Here is a 21,561-nt window from a genome sequence, read left to right as displayed (position 1 = left end):
TATTTTTAGCCAGAGATGGCGCCACCGAAGCACAAGAATCTCCCCCTCTGCCCTAAATTCGCTTGGTTTCCACAAGTAAGCTTGCTGATATTGGCACGAAGCATTAGAGACAACCACAACAGGTAGAAGTTATCGCCACATTACCCCCACAGAGAATTTGGTGTTAATTAAAATTTCGACTAGAATTCTGAAATTACCGCTTGGACAACTATGTCTGATGACAATGCAAGTTTCAGTCATTTCCTGACACTTACAAGTAGAATTTATCACCATGTTAACGCGAAAAGAAATCGTCAGTTAAAATTTCAATTACTTTTCGACTATCTACAGTGCTTAAATTTTAACTGGACTACGTACATGATGGCAAAATAAGTTACTATCGTTACCCAAAAGGTGAAAGCAAAGTTTATTACAGTTTCATAAGAATCAAAATATTTAGCAACGTTCTGACTTAAACAGACGCAAAACTAAAAGAAAGAATATAATAAAAGAAAGTAAATATATTATCCAAACTTTTTTTCATCAAGAAGAAGTAGATTAAAAAAAGAGAAAATTCTATTTCTGTTTGACCTAAGAAAAAAAAATAGGGCTCATCAATTTTGTATTACTCTTTTAACACCATCGAAAATACTATCTTACGCCTTTTGAATGTGATGAGAAATTGTTCTTCTGTTTTAGGTAAGAAAAAATTAAAACTATTTTCTCCTTTGTATCTTAATAAAAAGCCATAGTTCTTAAAATTCTAATATTATTTTATTATTGCTACAGGCAGGAAAAATGATTGTCTCCTTTTTTGTATATACAGGGTATTCCATAAAACTAATTGATGTGCAGTTTTTGAATCCTTACCGAAAAGGAAAAATAAAAAGTACACGCATCGAGGATCGTAAATTAATATTTACGAAAAAAGAAAAACTCTATCTCATATGGCAAATCACGATATAGCAAGATACCTGCATAGTGAACAATAAGTCAGGTTTGATTGCGGGCGTTAACAAAGAGTTGGAAAACTATTATTATAAACATCTTCAGGTTTTAACTTTTAATTAAACTGCTTTGATGTTTATCCATGCGCCTTCCTCAACTGTAATTTGTTAGATTTCAATAGTGTTTTCGTATTTTCCTCGCTTAAATACTTTATTGCGACCCTCAATGTTTGTGCTTTTTGTTCTCATTTTTGATGAAGATTCTGAAAATAAATATTAAGGGTGGTTTCTACAGAACACCTTATATGCACATGGGATGAACTGAATAGTGTAAAGAATGGCAAGTCAATTTCATAATATTTTCTCTTCGGGCAGCAATCATATGAAATTTTATACGTCAAAAATTGTAGCGTGTGTTGAAAGACCATAACAAAGCGTTCAACCTCAAAAACCAACTGAAGATTATCGGAATGCAGATTGAGTCAATTTTTGAGTTGTACTTTATACATAAACGACGGAGTTTTAATAATGACTTCTTTCGTTTTGACATTTTTATTTTTTAGTGTCAATAATCATCTTTATTGATCTATAGTCATACTGTGTTTGCTTTATTTGCATATTTATTCGCAATTCTTAGGAATTAACTTTTATAATTAACTTTTATAGAAATCCAATATATATGTAATTTCTGCCTGAAAAATAACTTTGATTACTGTAGTTTATGTAATTGTTTTTTGGATACATCTGACACTTATTAAAAGTTCTGATCATTCTAAATTGAGCAACTGAATTGAAAGAAAATACTGTTTTTTTATTATTATCATTTTTTAAAAAAAAATAATATAATAGTGTTCACACCTTATTTTTGTAGTAGCATCCAGTTAGATATAGATCATGGGCAAAAGTTTAAAGTTATGATAATTTTAAAAAAAAATTATTTTTTCTTATTTATTTTCATAAATATTTAACGGAATTTTCCCTTTTCGATATTTTTACGTTTATGAAAACCATAGCAAATAACTAATGATTAGTCACATAAATTTCCAGAAAAGATTCGTTTGAAAAAAAAAATTGCAAGGAAACGCAAAAAAAATTCATGTGGGAAGCAATTTTGTGAAAAAAATTCAGGCATCAAAACTATCATAAATATTAATCATTTTTAGAAGCTTATTTCTATGTTGTTTAAACAATGCAACCGCAGCTTCAATGGTGCGTATTATTATTTTTTTTTCATTTTAAAAATTTCCCAATGTCAGCTGATTCAAATTAATGCGGAAGTTTTGATATAATTTCAATGTTGAATTGCAATTTTTTTTAGATATATCAACAAAAAAAAAAACTCAATGTAAAATATTAGAGAATGAGATTATAATAAATTTTAAAAATAAAATTTCAATAATCATTTAAGTAGTTATTAAGGAACACAGGCACTTATATTTCGATAATGTTTTCAGCAATTCCATTTAATTTTTTTTAAAACTTCGAATTTTAAAAAATCGTTTCTGAAAGGAGGGAAAATATTGCAAAAATTCGATTTAAGTTAAAAAATAATATTTGATTTATGAATTTACAAATAAAAGTTTTTTGAGAAGTTCTAGATAGAAATGGCATTTGTTCTGAAAAGAAGGAACGGTTTTACAATTGTAGTGTTGATCTTATTCGAAGCACAATTTAACTGATAGGCATTGGGCACACCCCATGAAACATAAAATCATCTATAGAATTTGATACGGATTAAATTATTTCCAGCTCACTCTATTTTTTTTCCTTATAGAGTTCATAAATAAAAACAAACCGGGAGGATAATTCGATGAAATTACCATCTACCCAATCATTATTCCAAAGTTGTGTAAATACAAATAGCCTTGGTATAACAAATATCTTTTTACGCGATCTATATGCTATTTATCAAAACCAATGCTTCTTTTTCCGAACTCGGTATCATTTGATTGAAAAAAAATTTGTTTGCACCTTATTGTGTTACGGTTTCTAATTTATTTTTGTTCCTAAAATTTAAATTCCTCACATCAAATATATATGAGTTAAAATTTTAATTTCATTAAATTACAATAGAATTTTGAAAACAAGTTTTGAAATCGCAAAAATGAGATAAATTCTCAATAATTGTTAAAAAATACAAATCTTTCAATTAGTAAATTAAATTAAGAATCTATTATTTAGCTCTGTAAAAAAGTATTAAAATAATACAACAAATAAAATTGATAAAATTACTCAAATTTAAGTTGTTGTATATGCCGTGATTCTTTAAAATCTTTACAAACTTTATCTTTTAGAATTGTCTTTGAAATTCCGGACCTTTTATGTCTATTAAATTAAAGTGACCACACGTCCCGATTTTGGCGGGACAGTCCCGCTTTTTGGTGGACTGTCCCGCGTCCCGCCGATTTTTAAAAATGTCCCGCTTTTTAGAAAATATCTGCATTTCTTATTTTAAATGTACCGTAAAAATATATTCCTATTATTTATTAAGTATTATGGTGAATATAAAGAAATAAAAAATACATAAAAAACACATAAAATGCGTGCAGAGTAAACTAAATTAGGCAATGTACCAAGTTAGATTTACTCGGTGGTGTGCTATCATTGTCTTTACGTCTCGACTTAATTCAGATAAGTGCGGACTGCCGTTAGACAGTGCAGTTTGTTATTCTCAATTTGACGTTCGGTTTGACTCATTATTTGATTGACAAAGGTTGAGCAATAGTCGCCACAAAGTAACGGTCAATAAGGTAAAATTTAATACTCTTTTTTAGCCTTTGTAATAATTTTTTTATTTATTTCTAGTATTTACCCACAAAATAAAAGATGAGTAAAAAAAGAGGATGCAAATTTAATGAAGAGCTAAGCAGGGAATTTCCATTTGTTAAAAGTACCAAAATAGACTATATGGTACTGTGTGATAAACGCAATGCTGAATTTTCGGTCTCACATGGTGGAAAAAACGATATTACTAAGCATCTAGTGACAAAGAGGAACAAAAGATTTTTTAATAATGTCGCTTCCTCATATAAAATGGAACAGTTTTTTCGCACAGCTAGCTTTAGCAACACGGAAAAACAGCTCTAGCATTAGCGGAAGGGCTATTTGCTTTCCGCACCATAAACCACAATCAAAGTTTCAGATCAATGGATTGTACGTCGCAAGTGATCAAAACATTATACGACAAAAAATATGCATGTGCAAGGACAAAAACCGAAGCAATTATTTGTAATGTTTTTTCACCATATTCGTTTTCACAACTGTAGAAAGAATTAGAAAAATGCGCATTTATATCCATATATTCTGAGCTTCCAACCACAAAGATTTAAAATTATTTCCCACAGGTGTTAGATTTTTTGATCCAGAAACAGGAATTAAAATTAGAATATTAGATTTTGTTTCATTGCCTGATGAAACTTCACAAATAATTTTTGATTTATTAAGTACTATTTTAAAAAAGAATAATTTAAACAATAAAATTATTGCCCATTGTGCTGATAACACTAACGTAAATTTTGGTGGAAAAGCTAGAAGAGGCATCAATAACGTTTTTACGAAACTTAACGAACATTTGAAGCAAAAAAATATTGGAGTAGGTTGTGCAACGCACATTCTATACCTATACTATTCAAACAGCATCTGACTTACTTCCAGTTGATGTTGAAAATATTTTTGCAAACATTTATTCGTATTTTTATATATATATTGTGCGTGTTGAAAGTTTGACTAAATTGTAATTCTCATTTCATCCTATTTGTCCCGCTTTGTCTCAATAAAAATGTGGTCACTTTATATTAAATAGATAATTTTTGTCTTCACGTATTTGATCTTAAAATATTCTGAGGGAATCATAAAGTTTAATTTTTTTCTTTTCTTTCTATCTTTTTTTAAATTCTTTTAGCAGTTTTAGACTGAGAAAGAAGCAGTGAGGATCAAAAAATAGTTAAAATGTAGAATCTCAAAAATGCATTTAAAGCATTAAACATTGCAGTCCGGGGATAAGACCTTTTATGTTGTTGTTTGATTTATTCATATTTAACAGTAGTTAAAGTGATTTTCCTTAATAAAAAATAAAATAAATCTTGATTTACAAAAATTTGAAACAAGTTTCTTCAATATGGGTAAAGGACCTGGTGGCGACTTGAAGCCTTCCCAGCTTCAGATCAATGGACACATTCCTGTCTGGAAATAAAAGGCGGTCGGTGCGCAATGTTGACCTCATTGCAACCGGCATTTTATTGATCCCAAAAATTGGGGAGACTGAGTCAGTATGATTCTGTAGACTACAACAAGCTGTTGTGAGCATGCTCTACTCTAATAACAGAAGGCACATGCCTCATTTCGAGTATTCAGTTCCATCAAAAAGTTCTAAAAGAAGGCAAATTTCTTCCAAAACTCTATCAAGAAGTTCTCTTTTTTTCTGGATTGGGTTCAAAATTACAAGGCTAAGGAGTTGAACATTTGTAGTCTGAACTCGGAAAATTGGATCGGCTGTTCAAAGATGATTGTGAAATAAAATAAAATAATAAAACAATGTCAATTGACGTAATAAAGAAACCTAGAATTTTCAAATTTTACTCTGAAGCTCCATTTTTATAGTTTTAACAGAAGTACAAAAATGCATCTAGCAGGCAAACATGAAAATCATCATAACATTTATAGCAAAAATCACTTCCGTATCAAATCAATGAAGAAGAAAAAAATGACGTTTTGTGTAATTATTGTACTTCCCAAGTTCCTTAAATCTTGTTTTAAGTATTATTTATTTGTCGTGCGATATTTAAATTTTTTTTCATTTTGTATGAAAGTGAAAAAGCCTTGAACTAAATAATCACAAAAAAAAAAAAAAAAAAGTGAGAAAAAGTATAAGTGATAATTTTATTTAAAAAAAGGCACTGATGTAAAAATGATGGTGAACTTTATTATCCTTTTAACATATTTTCTGCTTCAATCTTTTATAGTTTCCTGATTATACTACTTAATTTTGCCCAAGGAGAAAAAATTCTTTTGGATGGACTAACTGGAAAATTTGAATAATTCTCATGCTTTTATGAATCTGGATCTGGAATGCAAAATAAACCCAAAGTTAATGACCTGTTAAATTTCAAAAATAGTTTTTAATCACCAAAAAATATTTTAGCATGCATAATTAGATTATGCTTTTCTGTTTTTGGCAATAAACGTTCCTCTTTATAACGTAATAAAAATTCTTTTATTTGGGCAGTCGAATCACTATCAAATCTTCCATTATATTTACGATTGAACCTCGAAATTTCACGCAATATCTTAAATGTTTGAGTAGCTATGAGCGATATAAATTAACGACTAAAATAAAAATAGTGATGTAATAAATATGCTATCTTCATTTTAACTGGAGTTTTCCTATTAAGTAAAGATAGAATGCTCTATAATTTTTTTTTATTTGTGGACTCCAGTTTAAAAATCATATCGATCAATTTTCTTAAATTTTTCGCAAGAGATCAAAAGTACATAAATAAACAAAAAGTACTCAATCAATTACTTTTAATTTTATGTAGATTCTATATTTATTTAGATGATAATTTAAACTTAATATTTAAATGTTTGAGTTTTTGTTTCAATCTCAAATTCATTTTCGATATTTTTTTTCTTTGCATTAGTCAAAAAATAGGCTTAAGAATTTCAAAAAGTTGAAAAAAGTTAATTTTGAAAAAAAAATATTGTGTTGGTTTTAACACATAAATTTCTGTTCAACAGCAATATTGGGTATTACCTGATTAAAAACTTCATTCACTTCAGAAATAAACGAATAAGAAAAAACAGCCAAGATGTTTCAAGAGCATTCAAAATAGGCGCCCAATTTCAAGACTTGAATGTAAAGAAATAAAAAGGATTTGAAATGAAAACGTAAAGTAGAAAACGAAAAATGGGAAAATAAAGGTGAGAAACAAATCACGAAAAATCACAGAAACCGAGATAGGAAAAAAAAAGAAAAAAAAAACAGAACAAGAATAATCACAGTGGCTGAGAGGCAAATCACGGTAAAATGCATCGTTATGGAGAGTGGGGAGGAATTAATGTCGTAAACAAGGGAACCAGCATTCAAATGAGTGAAAATAGATTCCAGGGCATCAAAATAAGCTGATGTAACCGGCGCGGAAATAATTTTAACATTGTCAGAATTGAATTTACGCCCAAGATTCCAACAATGTGAAGCAATTGAATATATGTAACATTCAAGTCTCATATCTGGCAACATTCACGTCATTCATTTATTTGCATTCACTTCAGGCAAGTCTTGAAACAGGGTGCCTATTTTTGATGCGCTTGAAATAAGTTGACTGTTATTTCTTATTTGTTTATTTCTGAAGTTGAAGTTTTCAATCGGGTAATATCATACCGCTTCAGTTTCTAGGAATTATTTATTTCACAATATCGGGTGTTTCGTAGATAATACCCTTGATATATAGTTTCAGAACCTTTAAAACATGCTAAGATAAAATGCTGGGCTTATTAGTGGACACAAATTTTCATATTTTTATTATCAGAGCAGAAAGCTAATTCAGGAGGCATTTTTATCCTAATCTTTTATTCCTACTTGATGATACTTTACATCATAGTCTTAGTAAAACAATAGAACTATATGCATTACTTTAAAATTTATAATAATAATAAAACAATAATTTTTAAATCTAGTGATTTGAGCAGTACAGTCATTTCTGGCTCTAGTGCCAATAAACTTCGATCAACCAGCAAGCTCTATTTCTTTACTCACGTAGCTCTGTCCAACCATCTTGTTGTATGGTCAACTTTTTACTCTTGTTTCATTTATATTTGAAAATGATAACTATCTTCACATCGGAAGTCATAGTCCACACCATACTTACTTAAAAAAATATACTTGTACATAGATACTTGGTTGTATGTACAGTTCGAGAAATTTTTTTTTTTACCCTGAATGACTTTTGATCTAATTATCGGATCTTCACGTACTACGATTTTAATGGTTCGAGGGCGAGACTCTGATGACTTCAAACATGCTAATTAATTAGAGCAGGCTATATTTTAAGTTACGATATCAACTACAAAAACATACTTTCTTTGAATGAACATACCTTTTTTTCGACGGATTCGAATTTCTGACTCCCAAAATATAGGAGACGCAGGTCCTCATAGTTTGATCAGGAGAACGGATCAAAGCTAAGATGCTTTGATGTCAAATTTACTTTTTGCTTACTTCATTATACCTCAAAAGCTCTAAGCGAATTAAAAAATTTTTGCACACAATAATAAAGTTCATTTAGATAATTTCGTGTAAAAATTAACTTTTAGTGAATATTTATTATTATTTTTTTAAAAATATTATTTGAGCAATTTTTGAATAATAAGGTACATAATTTTTATTCAATTTTTTTCAGATCATTTTTTGGTAATTTTACATAGGAGAATGCAAAATTTGAGCGAAGTCGGCTGAATAGTTCTTGAGAAATTAAATTTTAAAAATACAATTTTTTGTTTTAAAATTTGATTTCTTTGGAAAATATTTGTTAATAAAAGTTATAAAAAAAGTTTTAATGATATTTAGGACAAAATAATTTATGTCATATTTAACGGAGTTTTTGTTTTGCTCTATTATAATTACGGATATATAAATATAATACACACTTATTACATACTATAATTATTTTAATTTGTTTTTAACTATTATACTGTTAATATTTTATTTATTTTCTCATTTTAACTAATTTTGTCTGATTTTTATTACAATAGAAAGTAACAATTGATGACAATGTCATCAAAAGTAACAACGTTATTCAAAATTTAAAGACTTAAAACTGAAAGTGAAACTTCTTATGTACTATGTGTTAATAAAATGAAGCATTTCAGCATCTTTCAATTAAAATAATTTCTATATTGATTTATAGTCAAAAAATTAATGCAATGGGGAGAATGAAATTAATGAAATATTGTGAATGATTCAAAGCAATGGTGTGAAAATCTCAACCGACAGCGAGCAAGGGACGAACACTCTATAATGTTTTAGAGCCATAAGAAACCTGACGATTTCTCTTTTCGCTCAAAACTATTTTCTAGTACATATTTTAGACAAAAGAATGACTTCCTCTTTCTTTCACGAAAATTATCTTACCAGCACTTAAGTATCATTATCTTTCTGTTGTCACGAAATTAACTCTAATAGTCAAATTTACTTAATTGAAACTACTGAGTTCACCAAAATAGTATACTCTATAACAAATCTTTTTATAACAAATAAACCAGAGATTTTGTTTTGATAAAAGTATACTTTTTGTTATCTAACCTGATAATACCATAGATATGAATCATAATGAATTATATTACTGAGAAAACTCATAAAATTCTTTAAGGAAAATCGATCTTAAATTTAGGAATTAAGCATACTTTTGGTTTGCCTAATCTTATTCGTTTCATTAATATCTTGTTAAAGCTTATTATTTACTTTTATTTACCCTTCCCTTTATCAAAAATAGATATTTTACCGATACAATCCGTACTTACTTCAGTAGATAGGATTTAGACTTAATAAGTAACCATCAACAGGCTTTACATTGATTCTTGTTTTTGTTCACAGACTCTGAATTCTCCCGAAGGGTTTTTGTTTACTTTTTCCTTTAAATTACATTTAAGAAGCATAACCGATGAAGTCAAAGAATAATAAGACAATAGGCATAAAAGCAATAAGTAAGGATTATTTTTTTCTTCAAAACTAATTGTTTTAATAAAATTTTTCATGTTCGGTTCTTAACTGTTCAGTTGTTTTGATAGTATCTTTTTGTTGGGATCGGATATACGACTACGCATTGTAGAAACAAGAGGTATTGGTAGGTAATGTACATTAGTTTACAAGCTTTATCTTTATTTATTTGCTTGTTTCTTTTATATAAATATTTTCAAAATTTATTATTTAGTTTTAATAGTCTTAGTTTTAATAATTATTTAGTTTTAATATATTATGATCATGTAATGGTATAAGAAAAATTATTTACTCGGTTTTAATATTAAATTAATTAGTGTTTTCTTTTAGTTAATTCAAGGTACGAAATTTTCAGTTCTGCTTTGAAAGTTTATTTAACAGAAATAATATAAAATACTCCCACATTTTAAATTATGTTAAATAGCTATTCTCTCTTTTAATTATTTTTATTCTTATTTTTAAATTTCTTTAAAATGTATTTTCTAATTTTGTAGATGTGCAAAAACTTCGTATTATTTTAAAAATGAAAATGCTTTCAATTATTGAAATTTTTCAAGGGATAAATCATAGGTTTATTTTGAAACAATAACAAGCCATTTTAAATTAAGAAATTATTTTATCAGCAATAATGAGAGAAGTAACTTTTTTAATAACGTTAAATGACGAATTCAAGAAAGAAGTTAAGATATTTTTGTAATATTTGTGTTAAATTGGCCTGCGACAAGAATAAAAATAAAAGAAAAAAACATAATAAAATAATAAGATACTAGAACTAAAACTGCATATTTAAATTTGCAGACTCTTTCTTAAATCTGTATATCAAAATACATATCTGTTCCTTTCTTTCTTCTTCCTTTTAGATTTAAAAAAAAAAAGAATTTTTTACACGTAAAAATTTTTCTTGTTTTCATAATAAAGGGTTTATTGCAAAACAAGCTACAAATTTTCAAATTAGTTTGGAAATTGATTCAATAGAAATAATGCATAACGAAACTTATTATTATATATTTATATATTGCTTTAAAATGAAAGTATATTAAATTTTTGAGCATTATTTTCAATTCTAGTTTAATATTCTCTAATAATCAACATAAAAGCGATTCTTTAGATGTTGTGTTATTCACGAGCTGTAAAATATGATTAAGAAACATTCATTTTTAAATACCATTTTTCTATAAAATTTATACCCTAAACACAGGGTTGATAATTAGGAAATAGATTTCAGTGCGAACTTTAAATGATGAAGCCATTTATTATGAGTTAATTAAAATAGCACTATTGAATTTTTTAAACTCTTTGTTGGATAAATTCCTCCAAAATAAATTTATGCATAGTAAAAACATTCAGCAGAAAGGAACAGTAGACAGAAATAAATTAAGGGACAGATTTTTTCTAATAAAACGTTAAAATATAAATAGTTTAATGAAAAATGAGATATACATTCTTAGTAGTTTTCACATTAGGCAACACATATATTTAATTTAAATATCATATAGTAGTTAAAAATTTATTTAAAATGTCTGAGAAATGTTAGAGATGTAATGTTGAGATTGTTGATTTTAGAGATAGGGTTAGAGACAGGGGCTGAAAGGGAAATTTTGCGAATTCAACTTGAGGTATGTCAGTCATAATAATTATTAGTCAGATATAATAATTAATTTATCAATTTTAAAATATATAATTGTAATGCTTGAAAAGTTTCAAACGAAAAATTCACTGTGAGGGAAAAAAAAAGGCAAAAGATACTAATACCACACTTTCTGAAGAATGACCCATACACTATAATCCTACTAAGTACATTTATGATTCGAATACTGAATACGAGTTATTATAAAATATAGTAGAAGGGTTCAATGTTAGACTGATACATAAAATTTCATAATTTTTCGTAATTCGTCTAAATTTTTCAATGTGAACTGTAAAATTTGGATAAAAGTCATAATTTTTTCAGTTCACTCTGAAAAAAAAAGTATGGTCAAGGCTGACAGAATATTATTATATTTATCTTGCCACTGGCTCTATGGAAACACCCAAAAATTCGGTATTTTTTTGCCGAAGTGAAAAAAACGCAAGGCTAATGATTTTAGTGAAATTAACAATAAAACATGGTGGTAAAATTTGGTAATTTTATCATACCTAAGAGCATGGGATAAAAATACGTCACTCGATTAAATTTACTATTTAGCTCTGTATTTTTTTAAGCTAAATTTGTGTTTATAAGAACTATAATATTAAAAACCAGAATTTCTGATAAACAGTTACCATATGAACGGAAAAATTACCAAATGAATGGTTTAAATACCGTATATTTTGGTTTCATTAACCAAGAATATGTTTTTTTTTTATTATTTTTTTTATTATTATAAATATCAATGTTATATCACTGTAATTTTACCGGGATTTTTTTCTCCATGCTTTTTGGAAAAATATTAGTGCATACATTAACTTAATGAGCATGGTTTTGCATTAGAAGTTTTAGTGTTTAACCATGACAAGCTGCAAATTTTCTGTTCATATAGGAAAAACTCTGAGGATACGTGGAAAAATGTTGAGATTTTTTAAAAACAGAAATGTATTAATTTCTTTTTTTAATTCATTTTATCTAATTTCTTTTGTTGAAAATTTTCGTATTAGCTCTTTTTAATTTCAGATTACCATTTTTAAACATTTTGAAAAATGTCTAAAAAAATTCTTCGAAATTTAATTTATTAATTTCTTTTTAATTAATATCCTAAAAATTTAAGTATTATTGAAAATTTGTTATTATAATATTCGGTCAAGTCCTTGCGCATTCTCAGAAAAATCGGCACATTATTAATATTAGCTTATTGATCCATAATTCTGAAACCTTATTAAGAAATTAAATTGAATCATATGTTTTCTTTCAAGTTGAACCGTAGTATCGTGTAGTCAAGTTCAAGAAGTGCAATAATATTATTCAATTTTGCACCTTATTACACTGTTAGAATTTTCATTCTAAAATCACTGTATAATAACCTGCAACAGTCTGTCCATTTAATTAACCGTAAAGGTTAAAATTTTCTACCTTTACCATTTTGAAATCGTTTTTTAGAGATATGATTTAAAACTGGTATCGTCAAAAAACTATGTTTTTATAGCCATAAATAAATAAAAATTATAAAATTTTTTATAACAATTTAAAGCTAGCACGATCACGATATCTAAACTTTAAAATGAGATTTAACTGGACATTGCTGCACTTTTTAAACTTATTTATTCTTCTTAACCGTATGTTAGACTATTTTATAGGCAACGGACTTTGGAGTTAGATTAGGCTTTTCGTTTGGTAATAAGCATTGGAATTAGGTTTTGGTTGAGTTGTGCTTTGTCACATAAACCGTGGAATGTGGCTTAATCAATTTATTTGGTGGCGCCATCAATCGTGAGACGTGGAAAACGATAGATTTTTTTCTGTATTAAGCAGCTGTCTGATGTTGCCATTTATGCGTGAAAGAGAGTTCTGTATTCCAATGGCCAGGGTCACCGATTGGAAAATGCAGAATAACAAAAACTCTTCATATGTTGAAAGAACAGAAAAAATGTTGTGTCAACGCGGGAATTCGATCTCCCGTTCAGCTAGCCAAGAAATTGACAGGTTAGCTCTCTCGGCTGTGGCATGCACCGAGCTGCAAGGAGCTAAATAGTTTAATAAGGTGAGTCAAAATGGTACGGATAAAATTCCGGTTATTTAACCATATTAGAAAAAATAAGTCCAGTCAAGATAGCCTGGTTGGTATGGCGTTAGACTCCCGTTCGTGAGAACGGGAGTTCGAATCCAGCCGGCCGAAGACTTCTCGTGTAGTAAATGGTGACTGATGCACTGTAAGTCTATTGGGTCACAAAGTCCTCCATGTACCCATAACAAATCAATACATCTGGGGGTACTGAATTGGAGATCGTTCTCTGGTTCAGGTCAAAATTACGATCTGTGGATGAATGAATAGATGCATGAATGGGTCAGCGTTATGAACAGGTGTGACGTATAGGTGTGGCAGAAGTTGAATTTCGGGCCATAGATGGAGCCACTTGAAAACAAGAACAATCGCACACCTTGCCTTAATGACCTACGACAGCAACAACAACTGATAAAAACAGTCAATAACCGATTTTTCTCACAGTTAACAGTTTAAAAACCATTTTTTTAAACGATTATTTTTCTTCATTATTGTAAAATAAAAATGAAATAAATAGTCATTTAGCCATTTTTACCGAAATTTTTCTAACAGTGTATGGTTGCATTAAATTCGAACGATATTATGGTTCCAAGCGTTGCAACAGTGTGTAAACACCATCTGTAAATGCAGTTTTCAGTTGCCGACATTATCAAATTCACTTGAACAGATTTTTCAACAGATGAGTTAGACGAGCAGACAGGCTCTTAATGTAGGAATTCTGATATTCAGTAACACTGAGAATATTTTAATAATCCTCAATTCATCTTAAAATAAAAAGGGACTTTTCAATATCTTTAATTACTTGCTTGTATGTTTCGCATTTTTAAATCTCTGACAAATATATTCTCCGTCTCTCAATTTTTGTTAAACGTTTTAGATGCCTTTTCTATGACAAATTGGTCAGGTGCTAACAAACTAAACTTCAATGTTACAGCTAATGTTAAATTAAGGGAATAAGGGGAGCTTACAAATCTTGAGAATTTGCAAGTGTCTGTTTGCTTGAAGGCTCTTATCACGGATTTTTCTGCTCACTTGATAAGAGGATTTACTGTAGTTTTGGATTTAGAAGACGTTTCGACTAGGAAAATCAAAAATTTCAAGCAAAGCTTTTAATTTTAAACAATGCAAAGAACTTAAATATTACTGTCACGAGCTACAAAACCCAAGTGAGATTTCTTTGAGGGGATGGTAAATATAAGGCACAAGTCACTATGAGGTGACCTACCCTTGAGATGAATTTGGGGGTGAATTCGTATGATGCATGCTATGCTGCTATATATTTTTTTTTTTATCTCTTGCATACCCTTTTGAAAATTGTAGAGCATGTTCAACTATATTAGAAAGATTTTGCGAAGCGTTTCTTATGTTAACTGTAACGCCAATTGTAATTTGCCGGGAAATTTTCGCGTATACGCTGTAAAATTTAAATAGCGTTAGAGTTAAGAGAACTCGTACTGCTTAGCAAAATCTCCCTAATGTGGTTTGTGTTTTTGTAAAATTAATATGGTGCTATGTTAGACAATAATACCATTCTTAAACTGTGAAACACAACATTATGGTTCAATTTGAACCTACAGGTGGCTCAATTTGACACCTTATTATGGTTGCAGCAGTTTAATTATGATTCAAAGTAATGATATTATGGTTCCTCATTGAGCCAATTTTTCGGATGCATATGCATTGTGTATATCAAAAATTGTATTTCGTTTTGACCTATTTTAGGCGAAATGACAATCTAAATGTCAACTATTCGCATGACGAAGGTGATTGTGAAAGCGTTGAAGAATTGGTTGGTTATGAGTGCAATTGTCTTTCAGTTTATCTGTTTCATCATAAAAAGATAAATGATTTGGCGTTGCATTTATTTTAAAGTAGTCATTTCAGATATGAATTACCTTTCATCATAAAATTAAAAATATCATAAGCTTTAATTACGAACTTTGTTATTATTATTGTATGACACATACATGTTCATGAAAGTACCTTTCTCATTTCAGCTACAATGTGGCACAACAAAATTCGCCGTTTAATCTCTGCAACTTGTGTGGCAGTTCTTTTAATATCTAACAATGCTGATGCATCGCCATTTGGAGGCCTACGTGCTGGAAATATAGGTGACTTACTCACACCTATTGTAATTGGTGCGATCTTAGGTGGAGCTCGTCACAGATTAAAGGCGCAGAAAGAACAAGATGGAGCAAATCAACAGCCATTGCCAAGCGCCCAACATCATCACCCATATTACACGCCCTTGCCTTGGTATCCAAATCCATTTCAACAGCACCCTTTATTGCAAGCGCAAGCATCATTCATGTTGCCAGCCATCCACCATGAGGAAATGATTCATCCTCAAGCTCCCTTTTACCCTGACATGTCATCCTTACTTCTGCAATTAAATCGGGAGCAAGCTTACCCCCCTATGGCTTCCCATATGGCACCAACAAGTAAGATTTAATGAAATAAAACGGTGTTTAAAATAAATATTAGATAGGATGTAAATATTAAAAAAAAGAAATTGTTTTGTATTAAAAAAGGTTCCTTTTCAAAGCGTGATAGCCTGAAATATTCAGTAGCGATAGCAGCGCCGCCTTTTCTAATCTTCAAATTAATCTGAGAAGAGTGCACCACATATTACGCATAACTAACAAGTTCATTGAAAGCTTTATGAATGAATGTTAAGTAATGTCTAGATGAAAGTGCCCAGAACAGAACAATGCGAGCAGATTGATTTATAGCAACAAAAGGTGCACGCAACGCTAACATTTATCACTAAATGCTTACTGTTATATGGAGAACAGTTTCTAGAATAATTTATGTAGGGTGTGAACAACTGGGCTAAAAGTTTTCGTGAAGAGGATATTAGATAAGCAAACGTCACGATCTCCCATGAATCCATTGCAGATCTATACTTTGTTTGGCGAGAATTGAGAGCGAAGATAAACAAAAAAAAACCATCAAATGTGTCATTACTTTCAGCTGATTGGTGCAAAGGTAATGGCAAACAGTGCTAATCTAACTAGTGGCCAATACGAATATAATCGCTAACTCAGCGAGGAATCAGATACTGTTGACAACAAACAGCAAACCATTATGTTTACTTCTGCAGCACTTAGTTTGGAACGAGTAAAGGAATTGGGGAATTTTCTGCCACCAAAAAATTTTATGACTTCGCTTTGTTTTGTTCCGAGCGTATTCCTCTTAGCTCAACTTTACATTCTCTTTAAATGATTTCCTGCGATCTGGTTAATTAGTACAGTAGTACTTAGTCATTGGTTTAGTTATCCTCCTTAACCCTGATTGGCAGCCTGCTATTGTTATTGAATTTCTAGTGTTATCACACTTGTTCATCAGAAGTGAATTTAATATTTTTTCGGACGATTTCGTTTATGTATAACCTTACTTGATTACAGTTTCAAAACACACGATAGAGTTACAAAGAATTCCGTAATGATTGCTCTCTCGTAATATTCTAGTATCTTAATCGAAAAGGAAGCAAAAGGCTAAAGCACCTTAGTCGCATATTAATTTTCAAGTGAGGAATAAACATAAACTCTATTGAAATCCACTGGATTACTAGAGAGTAGGATGGGGTGAAAAAACACCTGAATCAGATTGATTTCCAGATGGAAATTGTGATTGTAATGGTAGATTTTCAACTTCTCTCTGCTTACTCCGTCAATGAAATAGGATTTAATATTCCGTAGCTCACCTTCCTCAATAGTGATTTAACAGTCTTTTAATATCACACATAAATATCAATTTGAAGTGTTTAAAAAGCATCAATTTTGTTTTTTACCACTTATGTAATTAATGAGAATAAGTAAATTGAGAGTCATCGCGGACGTTATTTGAGAAGCAGACATAGAATAGAAGTTACGTAACGATAAAAAAATTTCCTGTTGCTTTGAAACAATTTTTAAGTAGAGTTCAATAGCATTGTAAAGGAACTAAGTTCATAGTTCATGTGATTTAGTTTCGAAGTTTCTCTAAAGATAGAAATTCATTATCTGTTCTAAAAATACAGAAAGCAATCCCTACAGGATGTCTTGCTGTCCTCTTCTGACGTCATAGCAGAACCTGACTATTTCTTTCCCCCCCCCAGTCTTATACTTATACTTATGTAATACATTATACTTACATAATACATTATACTTATGTTCCCCCCCCCCAGTCTTATACTTATACTTATGTAATACATTACTCTATGGAATTCGGCGTGATAGGTCTTAAAGAAATTTAAGCATCTTAAATTCAGATAAGAAATTAGTGCTTCATATTTTCTCTTCTTATTGTTGTAGTTGTGTAAAAATCCCGATTCCTTTTGTATTTTTTTTCAAATTTTTTCGTTTATCTTCATAGTTTTTGATCGCAACGCATTGCAAGGACTTAATGGAATGGATTTTCCAGCTCTAGAGAGTTTACAGTCTTGGCAAAGGGGGCCGAACGTGAACTTGCCAAATAACCCTATGGATTTGGCTGATTTGTTAGATAGTATAGATAATATTGGAAATCAACAATGAAATGGAATGCTCAACAGAGGAATATCAAGCCATGTAAATATTTTTAGTACAAATGTAAACAAAATGTGATATTATGATTATATTAATAAATATTCAAAAGTAAATTTTCCAGTATTTAATTTGGTTTAGAATGGATAATTATAAAAATAAACACTTTGAGTTTATACATTTTGCTTTTACTGCAGAAAAAATTATTTCGGTAAGAAAAATGGATACATAAGAATATATTTTAAGAGGCTCTTGTAACATTAAAAAGAACTAAATACATAAATGTAAAGTGTCTGTAAAAATGCAAGAAATATATATATTCACAGGTAAATCAGTGGTTTTTCAGAAATAAAGTAAGTTTCACAAAATATAGGTTCTTGGACATTAAGTCTCTTCCAGCTCTTTAATCTGCTAGAAATATTCCATTAGAGTGGATCCGAACTATTGAAACATGATAGGAGAAAGTGCAATCCGATCAGGCTTCCAATTTTCAGGGCGAGGAATCGTTGACTACCATACTGACTGGGTGGCTGTTTACTTATTAAATATATTACAATGCATTGAAATATCAGACAGAAAGTTCTTCCAGGGTAATGAACAGAAAAGAAAAGGCATTTTCGGTTGCTCTGTTGATGAGAAACTCGTATTCAGTACTGCAGTCACGAAGTTAGAGTGGAGGTAGAACACATCACAAGGCTTCAGAACTGCGCAACGTGCCGTGTCCCAAAATTTCATTATAAGTCATTAGGGCGCCTCCCTCTTATGAAATAGTTGCTCATGAGCATTTGAAACAGTACTTTTATTTTTATGAATCATCTAGATTTTTTATTGATTTGACGTTTTCTAGAAACTATTATTAACATTCCATTTAAATGGTCCCAGATATAGCAATTTTACGTTAAGCAATGACTTGGCAGGTGCCATCTCAATTTCGCCAAGTTGATTATTAAGGAGACGCACCTGCCAGGATACGATGGAATTTTCAGGTATGATGTAACATGCAATTCTCCTCGCTCCTCATGATGTGCCAACCTTCTCATTAAGTTTGTAACTGTTGTACTAAACTACTATTAATATGTATTGGAACAAGAACTGACGTAATTTAAGAGAGATTCTTGCATTTCTCTTTGTTTTTACAGAATTATATTACACGAAGTTAGCTTCATTTTAAAAGAACATTATTGCCTGTTAAGGGTGATCTACTTTATGAACTTGTTTCTTTAATCGGAATTTTTATTCTCGTTTTTAAAGGGGAAAATTTAAACAACGTTTTGAAATATGAGATTTAAAAAGAAAAGATTCAATTTACTTTCTCTGAAATTTGTATTTTAAATAACATATGTCCTCTCAAAAAATCCTAAATAAACAAAACATTTTGTATACATTATTATCTAACAATAAAAATAATAATCATAATTGCATAAAAAATCAATTTAATTTACAACGGGATACTCGTAAGGAATATCTTGCTTTCAACAGATATAAAAAAAAATCACAAATTTTTATTTTCGTTTTAAAGGAAAAAATTTAAAGAATGTCTTAAATATTAGATTAAATAAAGAGATTCAATTTCCTTTTTCATAAACTGGCATTTTCAATAACTTATGTCAGTAGAAAAAAAACCGAAATGAAATTTTTTTAAATATATTATTTCTTAACAAAAAAATAATCATAATTACACAGAAAAAAATTCATTTCGTTTGCAACGATCTCGTAAGGAATATCTTGCGTTCAATTAAGGTAAAAAAATTTCCAATATTTAAAAAAAATTTTTTTTTTCATTACTTTTTTAAAGTAATAAAATCCTCAAAATTTTAAGATTATTGGGTACTCTGTTAAGACATGTTCCCCCTAATGTGTTGTATGTTATCATCTTGTATTTATTATGTCAATTTTAAACAATAGTATTTGTGAAAATTAGGTATTCTAACAGTGTTTCTTTAAATCGATCTATAGCAACACCATTGTTCAATTAGTTTTAATCTTACATCGTTCAAAAAATTTAGAGAAAACAACTAATTGTTGCCACGCAACAAACTATGACGTACATTGTTTCGCAGTGGAACTCATAACTTCTGAAGTTTAAGTGCTATCTGTAGGTGATTATTTTGCAGTTGCTTAAACTATTTGCTAGAAAAATGGCTAATGTGGTGAGATTTTTGCGAAAAAAGCTGTATGTATCATATATTAGTAATACTATCTTACAGTAACATTAATTTAACTATTTTTTCCATAAAAATACATTTTACCTCGAATTGAAAAGCTTCGCTAGCTCCAACTTCAATTTTAAACTGAACCGTAAATAGTAATCCAATAAAATAGCTTAGTGTACTTTAATCAATCGTAATATTTCTTAATTTATAGTTCCTTATTTAACTTTTTGGAATAATGTCCACATATATATATATATATATATATATATATATATATATATATATATATATATATATATATATATATATATATATATATATAGTTAGCTGACTACCACTACTCAACTTCATAGCCTTGTAATTTTGAACCCAATTCAGAAGTCAAGAAAACTCCTGGATCAAATAATATTAGGGATATTAGTGGAGAACTTTTTAATGAAGCTAACCCACATTTGCGTTACACGCAAAAGGAAACCACGAAACCCTCCCAGTTAGACTTACGGCAAAGGAACTCTAACCCATGATCTGTTTGCCAATTGCCGAAATTCAAAACCGGCTCAGCTCATTGGAAGGTGAACTCTCTGTCCCCTGAGCCATCACGGCGCATCTCTAGAATTTATATAAAATCATTTGTTAGTCAAAGGTAAATGTTGTGGTAAATACAGTGTTTTCATTTTTAGTGCAAAAGTTTTTAGGAAGGGTGAGAATTCTGATGAGAATTATTTTGAAATAAGAGATTGGAACGAAGTTCTGAGGGAACAAATGGCAAGTGAGTTGGAAATTGCAGAGTTTAAAAATGCTCGAAATGATGAGAAAGAGTCAACCAGGATTTATGATGAAAAGTTTGATTTAAGAGATTGGAATGATATTCTCAAAGAGCAAATGATGGCTGGATTGATGGAGTCTAAGATTACTCCTAAGGATGATACTCCTGATGATGCACTTGTTGCTTATAATAAGGAGGTAAAGAATGCTCATATGCATGGGGCAATTGATGAGCTTGATAACATTGATACTCTGGAAGAGTTGTTACACTGGCTGATACGCTGGTAAAGACTCGAAAAGGACTTTATAGACTTTCAAAGATCAGTGGATGAGCGGAAGACAATAGAAACGCTCGTAAAAATTCGAAAAAAGTCTTTCAAAGAACAGTTGATGAGCTGGATATAATTGACACGCTAGAAAAAATTCGAAAAAGACTTTCTAAGGACAGTTAATTAGTCACTCGATGGCGCATAGTTATGTCACTTTTGATATATGTGTCAAACAAAACGCCTAAAGATGATTAAGATAACATTTAAATTGCTTCTGTTATATATGTTATAGAAATAGCTCATATATCTGTTTAAATAAATAATTTATTAAGCCTTATTTCTCATATCCTTTTTCTCTAACATATTACAGATTTTAAATATAAGTGTGATTATTGGCTGTTCTTCGAAGGCTCTGATGTTCTAAGAAATAAAATTTTTTTAGACAATAAATAGCTAATTGTAAAACTGTAGTCTTAGGTAAGATTTATTCAATGTCGTGTTAAGTTTTGTTCCTCTTTAACCTGCGTCCTTA

General features: G+C 29.8%; 1 protein-coding gene across 2 annotated transcripts; it reads left to right on the top strand.

Annotated features, from left to right (window-relative positions):
* Window positions 1-9,602: 9,602 nt before the first annotated feature.
* LOC107436934 (uncharacterized) lies at window positions 9,603-17,945 on the top strand. Of its 2 annotated transcripts, none has more exons than XM_087155864.1 (3): window positions 9,603-9,766; window positions 15,332-15,778; window positions 17,694-17,945. In XM_087155864.1, the coding sequence occupies exons 2-3, from the start codon at window positions 15,337-15,339 to the stop codon at window positions 17,852-17,854; spliced, it is 603 nt and encodes a 200-aa protein (XP_087011990.1). In that variant the 5' UTR covers window positions 9,603-9,766; window positions 15,332-15,336; the 3' UTR covers window positions 17,855-17,945. The 2 variants fall into 2 exon arrangements, with proteins under 2 accessions (XP_087011990.1, XP_015904252.1); XM_016048766.4 differs by having other exon boundaries at window positions 9,603-9,770; window positions 17,694-17,942.
* The last annotated feature ends 3,616 nt before the right edge of the window (window positions 17,946-21,561 follow it).

Source organism: Parasteatoda tepidariorum, chromosome 2, assembly GCF_982258835.1.
Source record: "Parasteatoda tepidariorum strain Cologne lab strain chromosome 2, Ptep-v5.0, whole genome shotgun sequence".
In the NCBI taxonomy this organism is placed as follows: domain Eukaryota; kingdom Metazoa; phylum Arthropoda; class Arachnida; order Araneae; family Theridiidae; genus Parasteatoda; species Parasteatoda tepidariorum.
Note: the sequence above shows the minus strand (reverse complement) of the source record. Positions and strands in the feature narration are given on the sequence as shown.

Coding starts and splice junctions, on each gene's coding strand:
- LOC107436934 (XM_087155864.1), top strand. CDS start 15,337: ATGTGGCACAACAAAATTCGCCGTTTAATCTCTGCAACTTGTGTGGCA. Junction 15,779..17,693: donor TTCCCATATGGCACCAACAA/GTAAGATTTAAT, acceptor TTATCTTCATAG/TTTTTGATCGCAACGCATTG.